The 24120-nt window shown below is 38.5% G+C and overlaps 1 protein-coding gene across 1 annotated transcript; it reads right to left on the reverse strand.

The window, feature by feature from the left end:
• Positions 1-3957: 3957 nt before the first annotated feature.
• LOC145813260 (uncharacterized) lies at positions 3958-4565 on the reverse strand. The gene is made up of 3 exons (XM_082908553.1): positions 4452-4565; positions 4212-4313; positions 3958-4104 (listed from the first exon to the last, which is right to left on the reverse strand). Exons 1-3 carry the CDS (start codon positions 4563-4565, stop codon positions 3958-3960), a joined length of 363 nt encoding a protein of 120 aa, XP_082764679.1.
• Positions 4566-24120: the final 19555 nt, after the last annotated feature.

Consider the following 24120-nt stretch of genomic DNA (forward strand, 5'->3'; position numbering starts at 1 on the left):
GATAGGATCGAGTAGAGGCTGTTGTTCTAATGGTTTCAGATATCCCTTCCGGAGTAAGACCTCTAGAGCCTTTGACAAAGGTATATAAAGTGGGGTAAAAACCCTCTTGACTCGAGGTGGATATTTGGTTTTTTGTGAGCTACTTCCGGACGCACCGGCGAATGTGGTAGCTATTTTTGATACGGTGGTGGTGACCATGCCCACTTCAGAAGATCTTGCAGCTACATCACCACTGGTGGTCGCATTCAAACTGCAGGAAAACGCCCTCTTAGGCTGCTCCTTCTCCTGGTCAATGAGGCCCTGCTTCATAGCGTCCTCAATCTCTACCCCATTCTCATGTAGATCTGCAAAGGTGGGGAGGAGGAGAACGATCATCTTCTGTATGAGCTTGGGCTGGAGATTGCGCACAACCATCCGAATCTGATCTTTGTCAATAGGCCTGATGGTCTTCATCGAGGCCTTAGCCCTCCACCGGGTTACAAAATCGGAGAAACTCTCCTTCGGCTCTTGCCTAGTGGTCTCAAGATCATGGGTTGTAATCTCAATGTCACACCCCAAATCCGGGCATGACCGGCCATGGCCCACAGGGACTTAGCCCAAGGCACACGTAAGCCTAAACATAAATCCAAAACCATAAAGAATAAATGTGATGATAGCCCAGAAATAAATAAATCAACACTCAATCCAGTGACATACCACAAGTGAAAAACAAGTCATAACCAACTTCCTAAGAATATATATATACTAAATGGGACACAAACCGCCCACAAAATAAAATGATTCTAAATAAAACCCAACCACAATATATGCACAAAACTCGACAAAGCAACCGAAAACAAATTAGATAAATGCCCTAGAGGTCCATGCAATTGAGTCCCCGCTACGCCATGAGTCCACTCTAAGTCCTTCTAACACCTGCAAATGGTAAACAACTAAGTCAGCTGAGAGCTCAGTGAGTAGCAACATGGATAGTAAATACAGTTTTGAAAACAGGGTTCAATTCCAAAATAAGATATATATCACAGAAACTAGATTTGCATACAGTTTGGTAAATACAATCTGTTTCAAAAAGAAGGTTCCACAGTTCAAAATACTCATGTCTCGCAAGAACATGATAAACGATACTTTCCACTTAAAACAGATTATAACATGAACACCAATAATTTATGGGTACCAAGAAAAACAAATAATCTGCCACACAGTTCTCAAGGCTATAAGTCCCATTGGATCCAATACCGAACTAAGAGTCATCCTCAGGGTGGCACCTGGGCCTTTTCTCAAAGACGATCCGATTGAAGGTCACCTAGTTATTTTTAAAGGTCTTTTCCTTACAATCGTTGAGCACTAGAGTCATCACGGCCCAACCCGGATCTGTTCCCTAGTGACCAGAGTCACCACACATAGTGGAATAATTTCCCTGGACTAAATACACACATGGTCCCAATAATCAATACACATCAGTTTCGCAAAATATGGTAGTTCATCATTATAAACATGAGACCAAAACAAATAGTTTACAGTATGCGAAATTCACACATGTTTCAGAAATAATTTGATTCCATTGATAATATAATAATTTATCAAAACAGTTTAGTCTTAAAATAACAATTTAATTTTCCAACAGTTCAGGGTAGGGGAACATTTATAAAAATACGTAGCATGAAACTACTCACCTGAAACCGAAATAATATAATCCTCGAATAGACTGTAAAAGTCCAACTACTGCCCTGAACCAAGTATAAAAACTACACGTCACAACTAATTTTAAAATACTAAAAAAAATAGGAACTAAGTAACCTCAACTAAAGCGCACTAACACGGCTCAACCCAACTCACCGTTACTCTTAAATATTACCTAAGTTCATGTTCTTCAAGGTTTAAAATCGCCCAAGACATGGGTTCCAATCAAAACTTAATTAATTGTGACTTTAAAATAAAACAGAATTTCAAACAAGACTTCCCAACCTATTCGCTAACTTTGAAAATTACAAAACCCACTCCACGCTATTCGAAAAATTCCAATAACCTCCAGATATGATCTAATATATCCTAAGTTTTAAACCCAATTAGTTTCACTTGATTTTCTTATCAAAATAATTATCTACAATTTATTATATCCAAATAGGTTGTTTTCTGCCACACTTTAAAGAAATTGACAGTTCTCTTAATATACACGAGCAATCAATGCAAGGCCAAAAACGCATGAAACTAGACTCGTAACCGGTTCTAATGACACTAATTTGATAGTTTTTGGATTTATACCCAAAGAGAACAACACTCCCGAATTTACTGTTTCGGACTGGTTTCCTGGACAGATTTGAATACCTCAATTTATATAGATTTGCACTCCCAAAAATTATGAACAAATTCAGATATGCAATTCAATATGTAATTGATCTACTGTAAAAAGTTCAGATTAAAATTCATCCATTTGATATGGTTTCTTGATTTTTAAAGTTTGCGATTCTGTGCAGAATTTTTGAACTAAGAATTACACCCATTCTTTACACATAAATTTAGCTCCTCAGATTTCTTAACAGTGTATACATATATATACAAAATACATAAACCTACAACCTCTCCACGAATGAATGAAATAATTATAGAATAAGGATGAAGAACAAAGAAAGAAGAGAAGAAAACCTAGGAGGGCTAACCTTTGATGATCACACACAACACAACACACCCAAAAGTTCTTTGATTGCAACATCTTCTTCTTCTTTTTTCCTTCTCTCAAACCCTCTCCCGTGGCTGCTGTGTTGTTGCCCTATGTGGTGAACAAATAATAAAGTAGGGTTTGTGTTTATTTTATTTTATACTAGTGGTGGGCACACATTGGTCAAATAAATAGATAAATATACAAAACATATATATAAGTTATATGCAACTCAAATGGTAAGAGTCTTAACTTATTTATTTTGTGGTCTAGAGTTCAAGTCACACCCTCTTCTCCATTTTTTTTTAATAATAAATCTTGCTTCTAAATCAATGACTTTCACCATAAATTTATTTTAGGTTTAAAATTAATTAAAAGATCCTCCAATAATATTTAATTTGCACTTAAAGATTCATAATAAAATATTTGAGATTTGTAAAATTATTATTATCTAATTATTTACTTAATTTTTATATTCGGGTTCTCACATTCTCCCCCCCTAAAAGAAAAGTTTCGTCCTCGAAACTAACCCGAGTAAATCATGAGAATAGATGTGGGTACTTTTTGCGCATCTCATCCTCGCGTTCCCAAGTCGCCTCTTCAACTAGAGGATTACGCCACAGTACCTTAACCAATTTAATGACCGTTGTATGCAACATTTTCTCTTTCGAATCCAAAATCTGAACAGGTATCTCCTCATACGAAAAATCCTCTCTAATCTGAAGCGACTCATAATCTATCATATGCGACGGACTGTGCACATATTTCCTCAACATAGACACGTGAAACACATTATGCACTCTTGCCAACCTAGGGGGTAGAGCAACACAGTACGCAACCTCACCAACCTTCTCCAATACCTCAAATGGACCAATGTATCTAGGAGTCAACTTTCCTTTGCTTCCAAACCTGATGACTCCTTTCCATAGTGATACTTTCGAGAATACCATATCCCTTACATGAAACTCTAAGTCTCTCCTACGATGATCAGCATAACTTTTTTGTCTACTCTGAGCAGTCAATAATCTCTCCTTGATGGTGATAATTTTTTGTGTAGCATTTTCTACCAAATTAGATCCCAACATTTGCCTCCCACCAACCTCATACCAACACAAAGGAGACCTATACTTCCTCCCATGCAAAACCTCATAAGGAGCTACTTCCAAACTAGAATAATAACTATTATTATACACAAACTCCATGAGTGGCAAATAATCATCCCAATTACCTCTCCACTCCAAAGCACAAGCCCTCAACATATCCTCAAGGGTTTGAATAGTCCTCTTCGATACCCCATCTATCTAAGGGTGATAAGCTGAACTAAAATTTAACCAAGTACCCATAACTGACTGTAACACACCACAAAACTTAGACACAAAACGAGGGTCCCGTTCTGACACTGTTGACACAGGTGCACCATACAATCTAACAATCTCCTTTGCACACAACTATGCAAATCAAGCTAGAGAATAATTCAATCGAACTGCAATAAAATGTGCTGACTTGGTTAATCTATCCACAACCACCCAAACTGCATCGTGATTACTACTAGTACGAGGTAACCGCACACAAAGTCCATGGTATCATGATCCCACTTCCACTCTGGTATAGGTAAGGGTTGTAGTTTCCCTGCAAGTTTCTGATGTTCTACTTTAACCTGTTGACACACCAAACACTGAGCCACAAATTCTACAATATCTCCCTTTATGCCATTCCACCAAAAATGTTCATAAAGATCCCGATACATCTTAGTACTTCCAAGATGAATGCTATAACTATAACTAGAACTATGTGCCTCTGCCATAATCTCCTTCATCAAATCACCACCAACAAAAACACAAATTCGGCTACGGAATCTAAGCAACCGGTCATCACTAACCACAAAGTCTACATTCTTACCCTCTGCCATCTTTCCTTTAATACGCTTACATTGGGGGTCAATCTCCTAAGGTAAACGAATCCATTCTCTCAAGGTCGGCTGAACTGCCAATTGACTACAATAAGCCCTATCATCAGGTGTAACAACCTCAAGCCTCAAACGTCTCATGTCTTCCACAAAACAACTCTTAATACACAAAGCCGCTATATCTCCAATTGCGACCTTCCTACTCAAGGCGTCTGCCACCACATTTCCTTCCCTGGATGATACAAAATATTCACATCAAAATCTTTTAACAACTCAAGCCATCTTCCTTGCCTCAAATTTAGTTCCTTCTGTGTGAAAATATACATCAAATTATTATGATCAATGTAAATCTCACATGACTCTCCATACAAATAATGTCGCTAGATCTTAAGAGCAAAAATCACTATTGCTAACTCCAAGTCATGCATAGGATAATTTCTCTCATGTACTTTCAACTGTCGTGACGCATAAGCAATCACCTTCCCATGCTGCATGAGCACACATCCTAAACCCTATCGTGAAGCATCACTATAAATCACAAAACCACCTCCAACGGTAGGTAAGGCAAGGATTGGAGCTGATGTTAATCTCTGTTTAAACTCTCGAAAACTACGCTCACATCATCATTCCACTCAAACTTTACCCCTTTCCTGGTGAGATTGGTAAGTGGTAAAGCAATACGGGAGAATCCTTCCACAAACTGTCTGTAATAGCCAGCAAGCCCTAGAAAGTTGCGTACCTCCGTCACCGAAGTAGGTCGTGGCCAATCAACAATTGCTGTCACCTTGGTGCTATCCACAGATACCCCATCTCTACTCACTACATGACCCAAAAAGGATACACTGCTCAACCAAAATTCACACTTCTTAAATTTTGCATACAGTCTCTTCTCTCTAAGGGTCTGCAATACTACCCTCAAATGCTACTCATGCTCTTCCTTACTCCTCGAATAAATTAGGACGTCATCAATAAACACTACCACAAATTTATTCAGTTAGGGTTTGAATACTCTGTTCATCAAATCCATGAATGCGGCTGTTGCATTTGTGAGACTAAAAGGCATCACCAAGAACTCATAATGCCCATAACAGATTCTAAAAGCTGTCTTAGGAACATCCTTATTCCTTACCTTCAACTAGTGATAGCCTGACCTCAAGTCCATCTTAGAGAATACCTAAGCTCCATGCAATTGGTCAAATAGGTCATCAATGCATGGCAAAGGATACCTATTCTCCACTGTGACTTTGTTCGGTTCTCTATAATCAATACACAATCTCATAAACCTATCATTCTTCTTCACAAACAACACAGGTGCTCCCCAAGGTGAGACACTAGGCCTAATAAAACTTTTGTCTAACAACTCATATAGCTGAGTTTGTAACTCCGTCAACTTCAATGGTGCCATTATATAGGGCACTTTAGAAATAAGTGTTGTGTCAGGGACCAAGTTAATGGAAAATTCTACCTCACGATCTAGAGGAAATCTAGGTAGATCCTTTAGAAAAAAATCAACACATCACTTACTACAGGCAACTCCTCTAACTTCTACTCTGGTTGTTCGATACTCACCACACAAGCTAAATAATCATGACACCCTTTACTTAACATTCGATTAGCCTAAAGGGAAGAAGTAAAATAGATAGAAGACCCTTTCCTATCCCCCTGAAAGAAAAACTCAAGTTGCCTTGGCATAGCAAAAACTAACCTCTTTCTAAACCAATCAACAGAGGCGTGATGCTTCGTCAACAAATCCATACTCAAAATCACGTCAAAATCCTTCATCTCTAAAGAAATCAAATCCACTAGAAAAATCCAACCATCCAAGTTTACCACACAAGATCTACAGATATCTCCCAATACAACTGTTTCTCCTAATGGAGTAGACACGGTAATACAAACATCAAAGGCTCACAAAGAATAGACAATCTGTGTAAATATCAAGGTGCCAACTCTTAACCTTCAAAATGAAATCAAGAATGATTTAACACAAGCTTAAACAAAACTAACTTAACCAAACACTACTAAGGACTATAGGGACTCGGACCTCGTCTAAATGATGAAATGCAAGGTATGTAACTTGATAAATCTACAGCTCTGATACCACAATTGTCACACCCCAAATCCGGGCATGACCGGCCGTGGTTCACAGGGACTTAGCCCAAGGCACACGTAAGCCTAAACATAAATCCAAAACCATAAAGAATAAATGTGATGATAGCCCAGAAATAAATAAATCAACACTCAATCCAGTGACATACCACAAGTGAAAAACAAGTCATAACCAACTTCATAAAAATATATATATACTAAATGGGACACAAACCGCCCACAAAATAAAATGATTCTAAATAAAACCCAACCACAATGTATGCACAAAACTCGACAAAGCAACCTAAAAAAAATTAAATAAATGCCCTAGAGGTCCATGCAATTGAGTCCCCGCTACACCATGAGTCCACTCTAAGTCCTTCTAACACCTGCAAATGGTAAACAACTAAGTCAGCTGATAGCTCAGTGAGTAGCAACATCGATAGTAAATACAGTTTTGAAAACAGGGTTCAATTCCAAAATAAGATATATATCACAGAAACTAGATTGGCATACAGTTTGGTAAATACAATCTGTTTCAAAAAGAAGGTTCCACAGTTCAACACTTAAAATACTCATGTCTCGCAAGAACATAATAAACGATATTTTCCACTTAAAACAGATTATAACATGAACACCAATAATTTTCTGGGTACCAAGAAAAACAAATAATCTGCCACACAGTTCTCAAGGCTATAAGCCTCGTTGGATCCAATACCGAACTAAGAGTCATCCTCAGGGTGGCACCTGGGCCTTTTCTCAAAGACGATCCGATTGAAGGTCACCTAGTTATTTTTAAAGGTCTTTTCCTTACAATCGTTGAGCACTAGAGTCATCACGGCCCAACCCGGATCTGTTCCCTAGTGGCCAGAGTCACCACACATAGTGGAATAATTTCCCTGGACTAAATACACACATGGTCCCAATAATCAATACACATCAGTTTCGCAAAATATGGTAGTTCATCATTATAAACATGAGACCAAAACAAATAGTTTACAGTATGCCAAGTTCACACATGTTTCAGAAATAATTTGATTCCATTGATAATATAATAATTTATCAAAACAGTTTAGTCTTAAAATAACAATTTAATTTTCCAACAGTTCAGGGTAGGGGAACATTTATAAAAATACGTAGCATGAAACTACTCACCTGAAACCAAAATAATATAATCCTCGAATAGATTGTAAAAGTCCAACTAGTGCCCTGGACCAAGTATAAAAACTACACGTCACAACTAATTTAAAAATACTAAAAAAAATAGGAACTAAGTAACCTCAACTAAAGCGCACTAACACGGCTCAACCCAACTCACCGTTACTCTTAAATATTACCTAAGTTCATGTTCTTCAAGGTTTAAAATCACCCAAGACATGGGTTCCGGTCAAAACTTAATTAATTGTGACTTTAAAATAAAACAGAATTTCAAACAAGCCTTCCCAACCTATTCCCTAACTTTGAAAATTACAAAACCCACTCCACGCTATTCGAAAAATTCCAATAACCTCCAGATATGATCTAATATATCCTAAGTTTCAAACCCAATTAGTTTCACTTGATTTTCTTATCAAAATAATTATCTACAATTTATTATATCCAAACAGGTTGTTTTCTGCCGCACTTTAAAGAAATTGACGGTTCTCTTAATATACACGAGAAATCAATGCAAGGCCAAAAACGCATGAAACTAGACTCGTAACTGGTTCTAATGACACTAATTTGATAGTTTTTGGATTTATACCCAAAGAGAACAACACTCCCGAATTTACTGTTTCGGACTGGTTTCCTGGACAGATTTGAATACCTCAATTTATATAGATTTGCACTCCCAAAAATTATGAAAAAATTCAGATATGCAATTCAATATGTAATTGATCTACTGTAAAAATTTCAGATTAAAATTCATCCGTTTGATATGGTTTCTTGATTTTTAAAGTTTGCGATTCTGTGCAGAATTTTTGAACTAAGAATTACACCCATTCTTTACACACAAATTTAGTTCCTCAGATTTCTTAACAGTGTATACATATATATACAAAATACATAAACCTACAACCTCTCCATGAATGAATAAAATAATTATAGAATAAGGATGAAGAACAAAGAAAGAAGAGAAGAAAACCTAGGAGGGCTAACCTTTGATGATCTCACACAACACAACACACCCAAAAGTTCTTTGATTGCAACATCTTCTTCTTCTTTTTTCCTTCTCTCAAACCCTCTCCCGTGGCTGCTGTGTTGTTGCCCTACGTGGTGAACAAATAATAAAGTAGGGTTTGTGTTTATTTTATTTTATACTAGTGGTGGGCACACATAGGTCAAATAAATAGATAAATATACAAAACATATATATAAGTTATATGCAACTCAAATGGTAAGAGTCTTAACTTATTTATTTTGTGGTCTAGAGTTCAAGTCACACCCTCTTCTCCATTTTTTTTTTAAATAATAAATCTTGCTTCTAAATCAATGACTTTCACCATAAATTTATTTTAGGTTTAAAATTAATTAAAAGATCCTCCAATAATTTTTAATTTGCACTTAAAGATTCATAATAAAACATTAGAGATTTGTAAAATTATTATTATCTAATTATTTACTTAATTTTTATATTCGGGTTCTCACACTCAATCTGCGTGTTATAGGAGTATTGAGCTGTGAAGGCCTCAGTCATCTCCTCTCAATTCCTCTTGACGGAGTCGTCTAGTTTTGCATACCAAATAGCCGCTACACTTGACAGGGTCCGGCCAAACAAGGAAAGCTTCTGTAATCTGGAGAGGCCCATCGGCTTTAGTATGTCTGAAAACAGCCACAGATGCACCATAAGATCTCCAGACCCGTCAAAGTGGTCTATGTGTGGCATCTTAAATCGGTCTGGCAGCGTTACGGCCGAGTCGGTGTACCCATCCTCAATACCTGGAATGGACTTCACACCTTGAGACTTCCTGAATAGCATTTCAAGCTTTCTCACTTTCAACGCTGTGGGGTCCACCTCGAACTCAAAGGGAGAATCAGGTAGGTTTGTCTGCGCTTTAGATAGCTGGGGTAGGATCGGGGGTGGATCCGGCCTTATTGGAATGTCTGTATCATCCTGGATGTTAACTGTCCCCCCGAGTATAGGAACTCTTGGTAGGGGAGGAGCCTAGTGTGAAACAGATGCTCCAGTCTGCTGCTGTAGCCTGATAATTACCTCTGCCTGTTGGGCCATGACCTCAGCTTGCTGTTTGGCAAATTCTACTTTACGAGCAGCGTCCTGGTGCATGGTTTTGATACTCTCCTGGAGCTGACACATCATCTCTTCCATTCCCGCCATACTGCCCTGATCTAACTGATCTATCGGTATATCTGTCTTTGTGGTAAAAGCAGATATCTCAACCCCACTGCACACAGGTGAGATGGATAATGATTTCTGATCCGGAGACTGATGATCTATGCCTGACTGGCCTTTTTACCCTGCCTCTGGCGAAGGAACACTGATTTGCCCTTGAACTGAATCTCTGACCTGACAAAGTCTATCAACACAAGCCCAATGTACCGGGGGATATTGGACCCTTCTGAAGCTATGGTTCCAAGACTAGCCCCTAGCAAAAGAGAAAACAGGCAGCATCTCAGCCTAATTTCACCAGAACAGATATGAGCATAGCTGAATGACTGCACTCTCTACTGGATTCTGCCAAAAAATTCTTCCCTGTAAACTGATACCCTCAGGTAAAACTGATTCTCCTAAATATTGATGCCCTCAGGCCTGATACCCAAATTTGCAACTGATACATGCATTCTTGTAGCGACACACTCTAAAAGCACATAGCAAGTGAGAGCCAAAACATCTGTATGTTGGGGTAGGGTTTCCCTGTCCTATTTTGTCAGGAGCTAGGGTTTCACTACGCACGCAGCGGTTTCAAAACAACCTACAGTCGGGTAAGAAACCTGTCCTAGTTTGGAATGGTCACTATGGATTCTGATATGCACTAGGTCAAATGGTCAAAAAAGGTGCCCCAGTAAAAATCGGGGTTTGTGTTCCCATCGTGGCAGAGCCCGTAACCGGTCAGCCTTATGGCACGCTTCTCAAAGTGAGATTCCGGCAAATCGTTCAGGAATAGAAGATGGCAAATACGGTGTCCTAGGCGCATTAATGCAAATGCAGTGCAAAGAAACACATAAGTGTAACCAAAACAAGATATCATGAGTTCGAGTCAAGTTCTCTAAATCCCCAGCAGAGTTGCCAGAAACTGTAGACGCGCCCGAACGACCCGGGGAAATCCCGTTTTGTTCATTGGGCTCACTACAGTTCGGACTCAAAGGTCACGGTTCTTAATCTAATCTTGTAAAGTACAATGCGAGATTGATAAATCACCAAAGAGTCCAAATCCGGCAATCATTTTATAAAATTGATTTTTAAAAAGAAGTGCCAAACATGGACTGCTTTGCTAGATACAGAGTCGCCACCTAAATATTTTATTTCAGGGGAATTTAGGAAACCCTGACTCGTGCCTAAGGCCACGTGTCGGTCATCACCAGAGTTGCCTCAGCTCGGGAACTTGGGTACGAAAGGGAAAGGTCTTGCAATGAGCACCCCCGCTCGCCCGATCAAAGATCAGCTACTGCTAAACATGATATCTTGTTTTTGAAAACACATGCACTCTTATTCCGGTTTATTAGCCTAGAATTACTATGTGATGCGCATAGCATACAAGTATAGACTGGATTGCCTAATTTGGAACAAAACAGCTCATGTGTGTTTTTGAAAGCGGTTTGCTACTCGCAAGTAGGCTAAAATACGGATTTTGCCACCCTCAAGTGGGCTTAGAAAATATGGTGATTTGCCACTCTCAAGTGGGCTTAAAACTCGCAATCAATGAATTGTTCAAATTCAAGTAATCCAACCTTCACCCACAGGCAATCAGGCAGTTATATCACATAAGCAAATAGCCTCATGATAAGCATGCTATCATGGCAGTCAGTCACACACATGCAAGGATGCTAAAGTATAAACACTTACCGAGTACTCCGAGCCAAAACAAAAGCTATGTTAGAAATCAATGCATAATCCTAGTTCATGTTTAAGATGGCTAATGCAACACATGGAAAATGCAACTAAGATAGGCTCGGCTATTCTAAGATGGCATATGAGATACTACAGATAACACACATTCAACTTGGAATTGAAATACAATGCAGTTAGTATGATGCGCCGAGCCTGGTGCATGCAAGACAGATGAATGGACGCAAACATCCGAGCATAAGGATGCTAATTGAAACATGCCCTAAAACTAACCATCATAAGCTGGTAAAAAAAGAGAGAAAGAAGTGGGGGTTGGAAGATATGCATCACACACACGCACACTTATTACAAAATTCGCCCTCTCGACAGAGGGTCCGAATAAATAATATAGAACCAGCTAGCTAATCTAAGCTAATCTAATTAACTAGTTATTGCACGACGAAATGAATAACAAGTTACAACTACTTATTGCACAACATTAACTAAGTAAGCAATCTAAATGTGCATGCAAACTAAATGAATATGGGTTGCCCTAGCTCTGCTTTGAATGACAAAGGATGCATGCATGCTTCAATTGCCTTGTTCGGAAATCCCTCACGACGCCCCGACTTGCCTCTATTTGCAATTGACCTCAGAACACTGCACAAAGCTCCAGAAGGCCGAAACTCCATCCTGGGAATCTGTGGGAAGGCTGCTGACCAGCTATTTGCCTTGGAGACCACCTGCCGACCACTTTTGTGGTGAAAAACAAGAAAAAGTGGTCGGCCAGCCACTAAATCTGGTTGGTCGACCAGTTTTTGCCCCTGGTTTCTAGTTTTCTGCAACAGAAGGTAAGAGAGAGAGATGGCAAAGTATTCGCAATACATGTGTGCATGATCACTCTCCCCATTATTTCATAAGCTCAAGGGAGTGTAGTCCTTGACCCTCGGGCTACCAATCACGCATCTCGATGCATGATGGCTGAGGAGTCGAATTGCAGGACTCAATGTGAAATGAATGCACATACAAGCACCTAAAGCCAATAACTCTGTCATGCGTAGTCAAGAGTGTCGGTGACCGGGAATCGAGGCACGTTTCATCATTTCAAGCATAAAACATCCGTTGCTTCCCGTGTTTGGACTAACCCCTATTCCAAACACAATGCAACAAACAAGGCATGCACCAATGTGACTCTAGCATGTAATCTCAATGCAATCCAACTAAGTCATGCAAACATGCAAGGGATAAAATGCAAACATGCAACTAGCATACACAATGCTATGAACTAACAATGGCATATTCAATGCACATGACACGTAGCATACACAATGCGCATAGAAATTAACATAGACAATGAGATGAACAAGGCATACACAATACAATGATCAATCATGCGACAACATGGCATACTCAATGCAAAATGGACTTAAACCAAAATGGATGGGCCTCAGCCACACCCAAATCAGCGGCCAATAGATGATGGAAATAAGGCATCAAAACACATACGATCATGCATAATGCAACGGCCCAAAGTCTATGGCACGAAACACAACTTTCTGAACGCATTGAAAGGATGAAATATGGAGTGCAATGACACATGTTTCAGCTCTGAAATGGTAGACAAAATGACTTCGAATTATGCAAACAACTCATGTAATGCATGTTGAATGGCTCAAGCATCGAAACTAATGAAGTGTATTAGACTATAGGCATGCAAGGCAATGCTAAAATGGCCAAGCCAACTCCAAACAGACCCTATGCAGGCCCAAAACAATAGCAAAATGAATTGGGATGATGGCTTGAAAGGCATAAAAATGAAGCTCATGCAATTGCTCACAAAATAAGGTATAAAAGCACAACTATCAAGGACACTTAATGAGTGGAAAACATGGAAGTATGACAGCCCTATATGGTCTGAAATATCTTGCTTGATGATGCCAAAACATGAAAATACCTCAAGTTAAGCATGCAAGGGACTTCAAAACTCAAAGCTAGGCAAGGCTATTACACTACAAGCACGCATGGCAAGCATCTTTCAACCAAGAGGCCACAAAACAGAGCTAAGGTAACCCAAAATATAAACAAAACCAGGTTGGAGCATGGCTAAAATATGCTAGAATTGAGGGCCAAAACATCATGCATTCTAAGCTAGGAAACATGATTTACACTACAAGCATATGATGCATGTGAGAGGCTACCAAACCAGCCAAAAATAGAGTCATGGCATGCGAAATGATGACCAAAAACCCACTGAAATATCACCAATACATGCAAGAATTACATGCTACTTTGATAAACCACAAAAGGGATTACTCTACACATGCAAGAGGCAAACCCAAGGTGACCAAACCAGCCATAGAAAAAGTCTAGGAAGGCCCTAAAAGTCACCAAAAAGTGCCCGAACCAAGCCTTGAAAGTATGAAAACATATGCTCCTTTGGAAGGCCAAAAATGCAAGCAAACAACACCAAAAGAGAGAGGGTCACCCCTCTCTGATTTAGGGCCTCAAAACTACATACCAACCACTAAAAATACACTGGATTTCAGTGTCTATAAGGCCATGCAAGGGTTAACTTAAAAGCCTTATGGCATGGCACAAAACAAGGCCAAATAGGGCATGCAAGAGGGAAGATGACCCTCAGCACCAAAAGGGCCTTAAACAAACATGAAAAACACTTAGATATGGAGCTTTTTTCTGTTGACAACAAAGCTCAAATAAGCATGCAAGTATGGCTAAGAGAGTGATTAAGACAAAGCTTAAAAAGAAAGAAAAGAGATTGCCCTTGAAGCTCAGCAAAACCAACATGTTTCTCTAGCAAAAACCACCCTTTTAACCTCCAAAAATAACCGCTAGGAACCTCAGTTCGATGGTAAGGATGTATGGCTAGGAGTTGGGGTGCTAAAGGTCAAGAGCAATACACACTATTAGTCCAAAATATAGAGACATAGGGGAAAGTATAAACTTGAACCTCAGGAAATTTTCTGACCCTGGTTCAAGGAGAGGGAGAGCCTCTCTTATAGAAGAAACAAAGGGTTCAAGCTTCTTGGAGAAGCTAAACATGGATGCAATCCCTCCACGTGTATGGAGGACACAGTCTATGCCCTCCAGCTGGCACAGTTGTCATCCACACAGTCTGACAAAACAGGGGGAAAGGGGCCGACCAGAAAAGTTGGTCGGCCTGCTACTTTAAGTGGTCGGCCGAGCACCCAAAGTGGTCTCCCAGAATAAAAGCTGGTCGGCAGGGGGAATTGGTGGTCTCCACACTGAAAGCAAGCCAATGGTGGAGTGGGAAACCAAAAAATGTGGCCCAAAGACCAAGAAAACCAGTTTCCCGACCAGTAAACTGGCTGGCGGGGAGAAAAGTGGTCTCCAAGAAAAAAAAGTTGATTTCCCACCCTTGTACCATTTCCAAACAAGGAAAACAAGGTTCGTGCCAAGAACGAACCAACACGGATGCAAAACGAGAGTTCGGGAGGCAAGACGCGCGGCCGGGGGCCTCGAAAATTGGCTGTTGAGCACAAAAAGTGGCGTATGACCACAAAAGTGGTCTCCCGGATCACAGTGTCCCTCTAGACAGAGGAAACAAGGTGTGTTCCAAAAATCGTGCCAAACGGAGAATGTTAAGCGGTCCTGAACCGAGGCGCACGGCCGACGACTCTGAAAATCGGAAACTAGTCTCCAAATGGGAACAATGGCCTACGACCATGGAAAAATAGCCTACGACCATTGAGAGATGGTCTACAAGACCTCTCCCTCCCTCTGGGATGAGAAAACAAAACTTAGTCCACAGGCCGAGTCAATGTACAAAGGGTCCCGAGGTCCGGAGGCGAGGCTCTCAGCCAAGAACTCCAAAACCTTGAAACGAGCACAACATGCGCAATCACCAAGCGCACAATCGATGACTTCTGAGTCTTAAGGTCGGTCGAAAATGGGGTGTCTACACCATGAACTCACTAGCTCAGTTGTTGAACTAGCTCTTTTTGCACATTAACCTCTTTTAATTCCTTCAAGGATAAGTTTTGGAGGTCTGGCACAACAACATTGGTTGTAGCTTCTCCAATCTCTGGGAATGGATTAGTGTCAATCCCCATAGCTTTCTCTGCTTTATCTGGGAATTTTAAACTCCCCTTTCGAATCTGTTCTTGGATCCTGTCCCGAAAAACAATACAGTTTTTAGTTGAGTGAGACCAAGAATTGTGCCATTTACAATACGTTTTCCCTTTAAATTCTTCTGGAGAAGGAATTTTAACTCTTTTTGGTAACTTTAGGAAATTCACTACAAGGAAATGATCAAAAATGTCATCTGCTTTTGTTAAATCGGAAGAGTATTTCCTATGAAGGTCTTTCTTTTTAAACTATTGGTCTATTATAGTATCTAAATGAATTAATGCCTCACAGATCACAAGCTCTTTCCCTACGATCTCTACTGCATCAATCTCATAATTAGGATCTTCATAATAAGTCTTGTATGATGCATTACTTCGATCTTGTTCTTCCTCAAGTAATAATTCATATCTAGACACCTTATAGGTTAATTCCACTAAGTCTCGAAACTCAGTTGAGTCAAACTTCTTTTGAAGCATAAACTCTAAACCATTTTGAGCCAATCTCATAAATTCAGGCTCTGGTGGAATGACCCTACACTTGTTTCGTGCTCTTTTGAATCTGGCAATATATTGAATAGCCTTCTCATCAGGCCTTTGACTCAACCTTGCCAAGTCTGTCATGGAAACGTTTGGCTCCGTTTGGAAGAATTTGGCATGAAATGCCTCCTCCATTTGTTGCCAAGTTTGGCTAGAGCCTGGTGTAAGGTTAATATACCATACAAAAGCTACCCCAGTTAGAGAATTTGGAAAAAGTCTTAACTTCATGTAATCATTATTGGTACATTCACCAATTGGGCAGCGAACCTAGCAATGTGTTTTATTGTTGACTGGTTTCCATTTCCATAAAAAAGAGCAAAGTTTGGTATTCTAAACCCCTTTGGGTATTCATGCACCCTATCCACCTATTCTGGGTATGGCTTCCTATACATAGGAGTTTGAACCCCCCGAGCCATAGGTCTACACATTTCTCTGACAATATCAGCAATTTGGTCTCTAGGAACCATATTTTGTGCTTGTTGGACTACCACTGGAGGAACAAACACAGGATTTGGTGGAAAACCTTGTGCCTGAGGTCCTCTTAGTCCATAGGGAGGTATATTTGGGACTGGCTGTCCCTGCAGTACTGGCTGCTATTGAGGGTATGGTTGACCTCTCTAAGTCTATCCTGCGAAAGGTGCTATAATAAGAGAAACAGGTGTTGTTTCTCTTCCAACCGCAGGAAACCCTTCTAACCCCCCAGGTGTGAATTCGAACAAAGGATTAGTGAACCCCCTTGTGCCAGGTTTGGCTTTGAACGTGGGATTTGGAAACATTCTAATGTCATTTTCTTGTGTTTGCCCAAATCCACCAATTTGTATGGCTTCGCTATTAGGTAATGAGGCATTTTGATTTACCATAGGCCTCGAAAGAGGCTCATACCAAGACTGAGGTATATGTGATGGTCTTTCATAATTTTGATTACTAGTCTGACCATTAGTATGTCCATTACTTTGCATAGACTGTTTATCTCTAGCCAATCTTTGCTGAGGAACATTTGAATTTTCCTCCATATGCCTTTTGTTAGTTGGTTGATGAGCATTCATCCGATCTGTAAAGGATATTGCCCATCTTTCCATTGTGTTTATTAACTGTTGTCCCATGGCATCTGCTAGGCCTCTCCATGGATTCATTGGCTGGGCAGATGGAACAGTGGATAGTCCAATTCCATGGCCTCATCTAATATTTTGAACATGTGGTGCATGTTCTACATTACTGATCTGTTCGACCATAGGTTTTGATGATATAGGTGCTTCTATAGGATATGTTTTCACATTATCCTCTAGATCAAGCACCTCTACCTCTCTTTCATTTTCTCCTTGTCTCCTACGTTTAGCCATTTCAAAAAGCCCCACTGGGCGTGCCAAAAATATACGTTGGCTTTTTTGGCTTTCGAAGGTTAGTATTGTAATTTTAAGCGTGCCAGGAAGGATCAATTAGTCCTTACAGAACATTGATTGCCAACCAATTATCAGATGATTGGGTTTTAGTTCTTTCAGCCTCAATGAAGAGGACTTTTACTGGTGGTTGGTTAAGGAGAATTTAGTAAAACAACTAAGTGAAGAATAATTTTAGAATTTCATTAAGTAAAACGAAAAACTTACAATGATTTGACTCAACCTCGTAGAGGTTTACAACAACAAGCTATTTGAAACTACTCCTATGAATGAAGTGCAGTACATGAATTTGAAGTACATAAATGTAAAGACCTGTAAAAACTGGAAGGGAAAACAAAGTAAATAAAACTGATTTTTTGATATGAGTCTAGATCTCCCCTTCTGGGGCCTTCTCTGCTATTTATATTTCTCCATGATAACCGTCGAAGTGGGCTTCTAACTGTCGAAATGTCCCTCCATGATTGCTAAACATTCTCTCTCACAGTTAGCCTCACTACACCACATTTGCAGTTAGGCTTCCCTTATGATTTTGAATTTGAACCTTGTGAGTAACCGTTAGGCCACATCACCTTATATCCCTTGATCATTCCAGTGCTACGCAGATCTATTATTACCAATATGGGCTGACACATGTCTGACTATGGTTGGCAACTTGTGTTGACTCCCCAAATTGCCCTTTTCATGCCACATGTTGAATTGTGATTGGCTTATACAAATTATACAGCCAACAGAGGTCTATTTATAATTTACCTTATATTATTTTATCTCGTGAATAGAACTAGTCATATGCTAGTATATATGAATATGAATGTACATAATGCAGGCAGTCAATATTAAGAAAATTCCAAGACGTCCATAGAATTTGCTTGTTCTATTCATGCACCAAAACCATACGTGGCAGATGCATGTGTGTGGGCCATCATGACATCAACTACAACACTTGTTTACCTATGGTAATAGATGTACACATGTAAGTCCTAATGCCTATATATAAGGCACAATAACAAAACAAACAAGCAATAACAAAAGAAAATGTAAGATTATATAAAGGGATTATACAATCATGGTAATCATATTTGGGTGGGAAACATATGCCATGGATGAACAAACCAAAAGCATATGGTAAAAAAAAGAGTCAAGTTTGATCTCTTTTCCTGCATGACCAGGGCAAATTCAGAGAAACCACATGTATAGACACTAGCATAGCCCATACATACCGTGTTTGTAGTTCTCCATGCTTCCTCATTAAGTTCTGGTCATCACTACTATTACCTGCTTTCTCGTCAGTAGCCCAAGAACCAGATTCAGACGTGGCTGCAAGGTCATCCTTAACATCATGAAATCTAGATTAATTTGCATCAGTATACATATTTTTCTCAACTTGCTTTCTAGACCTGCTCGTAAGATTTAAACGTATAACTAATTGAGCTTCAAAAATTATATATACAAGACAAAAAAACAAAGAAGTGGTTACCAATTCAATTACACCATTTCTTAAAATTCAAGCAAGATGCAAATCACTCTCAACACCTGTCACGACCCTAACCCGCCCCCATAGGCTGAAGTGGTGATCGGCCAATAATCCCTGATTACTAAAGGCTTGAGTTAACAAATCACAAAAGGACTAGAATATATATAGGGCCAAACAGCAGAATATTCATTAATCCATTAAATCCATAGAGTAGTCCATAAGTAATATGGAATGGACATACAACCTTTTGTTGATTGTCTTTAGAATAATTTACATTATGTGCATAAACAAAAAGGTAGTACAGTACTTACATCCATAGGTACAAAACTTGTTACATTCAACTCGTCTCTCAAAAACTTATTTCCCAAAGAGAAAAGACAAAAGAAACAAAAGAAGAAAATAAAAGAAAAGACTTCTCATAACATGACCACATCCTCTACTGGCACTCTTCCTCCTGATCACCTACATATATATAAATAAAGAATGAGCCAAGCCCAGTGAATAATACCTAAAGTAAAGGGGTAGACGAATTAGTTCCAATCATTTGCAAAGGATCCATTCTCAATCCATGTTTCCAAAAGCGTTTGAAGATTTCATAAGGTATATTAAAAAATGTGATAACATGGTACATCCAATAGAGTAACACATCCAACCATATATGGTTGTCATAAAGAGATCTTAACAATTGCCATCGAACATAGATAAACGTCCTCCAATGGCTAGGATTCACTAAAGGATGTCATTACTAGATTCATCGAAATATGGAAGATTCATTCATTTCGAATAAAATAAACATTTCATAAACCAAGTACCTTTCATGTAATAAAGAACTTTTCAAACATAACTTTACATAGATATTACTCACAGATGGCTCGTGCTCAACAACTCCTTATTAGTCTCAACCTATACCACAAAATATGAATGCCAATGAAATAAAAGCATAACAGTCGAAATAATTTCACTTTAGTTTCTCTTTCTTAACTTATCTTGATTTAGATTAATTTCTAGGTGTGTTCAACATTTAATAAGGTTCAAAACGTGTATAAGGGTGTTTGACGGTCGAAAAGAATGAAAAGAAAACGAAACGGGCAAAAGCCCTGAAATCCGCACGTGCGGTGGAACAGGGCCACACGTGCGGGGACGTGAATGCAATTAATGCAATCTCAAAGTATTTTCTAGGTTGGCTGGCTACACATGCGAAAGCCATTTCCACACGTGCGGAGGGTGTGCCACACGTGTGGTGTTTCCTGCCGTACGCACAAGAGAAGAACTGAGTCGCAGGAGCTGGTTGTTCTTGTTGTTTTGGGCTTCCCAAACTTATTTTTCATGCTTTTAAAACCCAAAACTTGTTCTATAACATTCTAATATACATATTTATGATGAAAAACTAATAAAAACTTATGATTATGCATTGATTTGATGATTAAACAAGTAAAAGATAATTTAAATTCAAGTTCCAAATCTTTTCAATATTCTCTTTTGTTCATGGCTTCCAATCCTTCAAAAATTTGTTTTAAAGCTTTCTAATCGCAAATAAGTAGTGTAAGTTTATAGCATAACAATTGTTTTGCCCAAATCTTACATAAAACTAATTCAAAATATGATTTTTCAATGAATTCTTCGAACTCTTTTTCTAGTTTTCAAACTTTTCTATTTTCCTTTCATTTCAATCATCCAAAACTTGTTTCTAATGAATTTTTAGCTAGGTTTTGATATGAAATTATGGAAGAAAATTTAGTTTTTTACCTTATGATGATTTTCTTAGGATTTCTAGGATCAAATCTTAGCTCCCTTGAATTTTTCCTTGATTTTCTCTCTTTTTCTCTTCTTTTCTCTTGTTCTTCCTACCAAACTCCTCCAAATTTCCAAGCTTCTCTATCTTTCTCTAAGTTTCCAACTTTTATCGTATTTGATTAGATTAGTTACTAATTACTAATTAATAGTTTTAAGCATCGGTATCTTACCACGCAACAATTTCCTCCTCATTTTGATCAGTATCGTTATGTCTACGAACATATACTTATTGAAACTGCAGCTACTGAGATCAAGCATACTTTGCATGATCCCTCCAAAACAGCTAGCCTATCTAGTATAGAAAAATTACTATCCGCAATATTATGCCTATTCACGGGGCATTCATCTGCATACCACTCGACAACTTGACATTCGCAACAGGGAAACTCGATACAGTTATTGGGATTATATTTATGTTTTTACTGAAAATTTTTATTACGAGAATCCCATTAATAACCATTCTTGGTTTATTCGGATCTGCCCTGATGTCCTTAAAAACGATGCCCCTTCTTGGTTCCTCGTTTGGTGGGATAAATTTGGGTTATAGTTAGAAGTTCTACCAGTACCAATCAGGGAAGCATATAATGAATGACATGTTGCCTAGTCCCATTTACTAGTAAATAAGGATATTTCTATCACAAAATCCTTGGCCCATTTCACAATCCGTTTTGGTATTCCATGGATTTGGAAATCAGACTTTCAGTGTGCTTATCAAAACAAGATCCCACGTCTCAAAAGAGTTTTCTTTGTGAGATGGTGGGATAAGGGTATGAACCCTACTTTACCAGAAACTGTCCAGAAAATCAAGGCACATTCTCAAGTCTATTGGGATGCTATTCTAAAAACTATTCCTAGCCTACTAGTTACTCAAAATCTATTTTTACAAATTCAAACAGAATTAAAACAAAAATATCCTAATTTGTCAGAAACATAATTAATTATTAAAAGTATGGATTTTATGAATGAACAATTTCTCCATACTATTTCCAGTGATGATACCTCCAAGAAATCTGTTACCAGTAGCCAAGGTCATGAATATCTTGACCAAGATGAAAATGAGTTTGCAGTATTAGCTGGAGAATCACAGGCACCAGAAGATGATGAACCCAATTTTCGAGATTTTTCGGATTCACTCTCCAGCATGATTGCCGACAAAATTGATAAAGAAAAAGATACAAAAAAAAAAAAAAAAAAAAAAGGAAAAGGCAAAGGCAAAGCATGATAAACGTTGTCCTCCACTAGGAAGATCGTCAGCATAAAATGACAAAAACCAATATATCAACTTTTCAAAAAGTAGATGTTTGGTCTACCAACCAGTATTAAGACTCACATCTGTCTTATTGTTGACAATTTCAAGATAAGGACGCTAACTCACCAATAATATCTACTCAGCTTGAGGATAAAGAAGATCGACTCCAGCCATCTAGGACACGCCACATGTCCTCAACCTTATCTTATCTTTTCTTTTTTGTATTATCAAAGGGAAGGACCTCACATTTGTTGAGGCAGAGTTTTTAAGTTTGTTTTCTTTAAGTAAGAGTGTTTTAATTTCCAAAGTATCTGTGAGCTTTCCCTCTCTCATCTTGTAAACATTTCTCCAATATATAAATTAAGTGTTGAAGAATTTATCTACTTCGAAGATTGCGATTGTAAGTATTCCTTTCTTTAATGTATGCCCTTTGTAGATATACTTGTTGATTTATTAAATATTTTAGAATTTTATATTACACGCCGCATTAATTATTTAAGTTTTCTTCAAGATTAGTATTTTTAGCCGTGGGCTACACAACAGGTAGAATTCTGTGAACAACAAATAGACAAAATCCAACAGCAAATACAGGAACATATTTGTGTGGGCGGCCGCCGTTAGGCCTCCACCCCAATAGTAAATCATGAGACCATATATATGATAATTTGATTACTATATACTTGTATTTTGTGTATTTATATTCCTGGGTTTGTGCCAAATAAAGGTAGATTGGAGTTAGGGGAAGTGGGACGTCATCTAAGTCGCGTTTAGGTTAGTCCACCAGCACAGATTGCTTATAGGACACTTGTACCTTATAAACCGTTGACAGACGTGCTTAGCCTAGCCCTTGTTCCGAGCACTTTAGTTAGTATCAGAGCCAAGTTTAAAAATGAACATAATACACCTATATGATATTTAAATTATACATATATGGTCACACATAACCAATGGCAGAAGAAGCAGCCATCACAACAGTAGCCAATACAGTAGTTTCTACATTAGAAAAAGCAGAATTAGTAGCTTATTATGATGTTCAGGAAGCCCTTGATAAATGGACAATTCCTAAAGTAAAACCAAAAACTATTTATAAAATTGGAACTTTTGATTTTACCAGTAGGAAAATCATTAAAACTTTTGAACATGAAGTTCCATTACAGAATGAAGATGAAGTACTTCAATTACTACAAATACATGATTTTGTACCTTTTCTGAAAAAATATAAATATGTCCACGTAGGACTTGTCTAGATAGCCTTTAAACCTTTAACTCGGTTAGGACAAAATACCAGTCTTTCTTGTACTCTCAGGGATGGTAGATGCCTTGATTGGAAAGCTTCTTTGATGGGAGCAATTGAAACTAGCCTATCTCATGGACCAGTATATTTCAATATTTATCCGAATTTGAGTATAGCACTCATAGACCCTAACTTATCTAAAGTTCTTGAATTAAGAATTTTGACAAATGGATGTCAATATCTACCAGGATCACCACCCTTATCAGCTATTTTCAGAATCCATCTTAAGGTTTTAAGTACTTTAAATCCTTATATCAAAAAACACAGTGAATTAGGACAAACTGTCCTTATTGATACTAATCTTTTCAGCAGCCAAGTAGCTATTCCTAAAATGATTCCTTGGAACAATATTACTTTTCCAGAAAGATGGCAGATTAAGAATGTTGTACTAGTTAGACCAATTATCTGTCAAACTCTTGATGATGTTATTCAGATGCAGGGGGGTAATGTTTATCTTAAATTTGAAAGACCTCTAAGCCGAAGTCTGTCCAGTATGAGTCATCACTCTTCACATCTGCCTTATCGGGTAGATTTACCAGAATCATCTCGACATTCTTTGTCTGAACCCATAGAATCGATAAACCAAGGGATGCCTTCAAGACCTCCTAGTCAGCCTTCTCCTGATCCTCTTCCTGAAA

This window comes from Camellia sinensis, chromosome 1 (assembly GCF_055761805.1).
Source record: "Camellia sinensis isolate YWXY chromosome 1, ASM5576180v1, whole genome shotgun sequence".
Classification (NCBI taxonomy): Eukaryota; Viridiplantae; Streptophyta; class Magnoliopsida; order Ericales; family Theaceae; genus Camellia; species Camellia sinensis.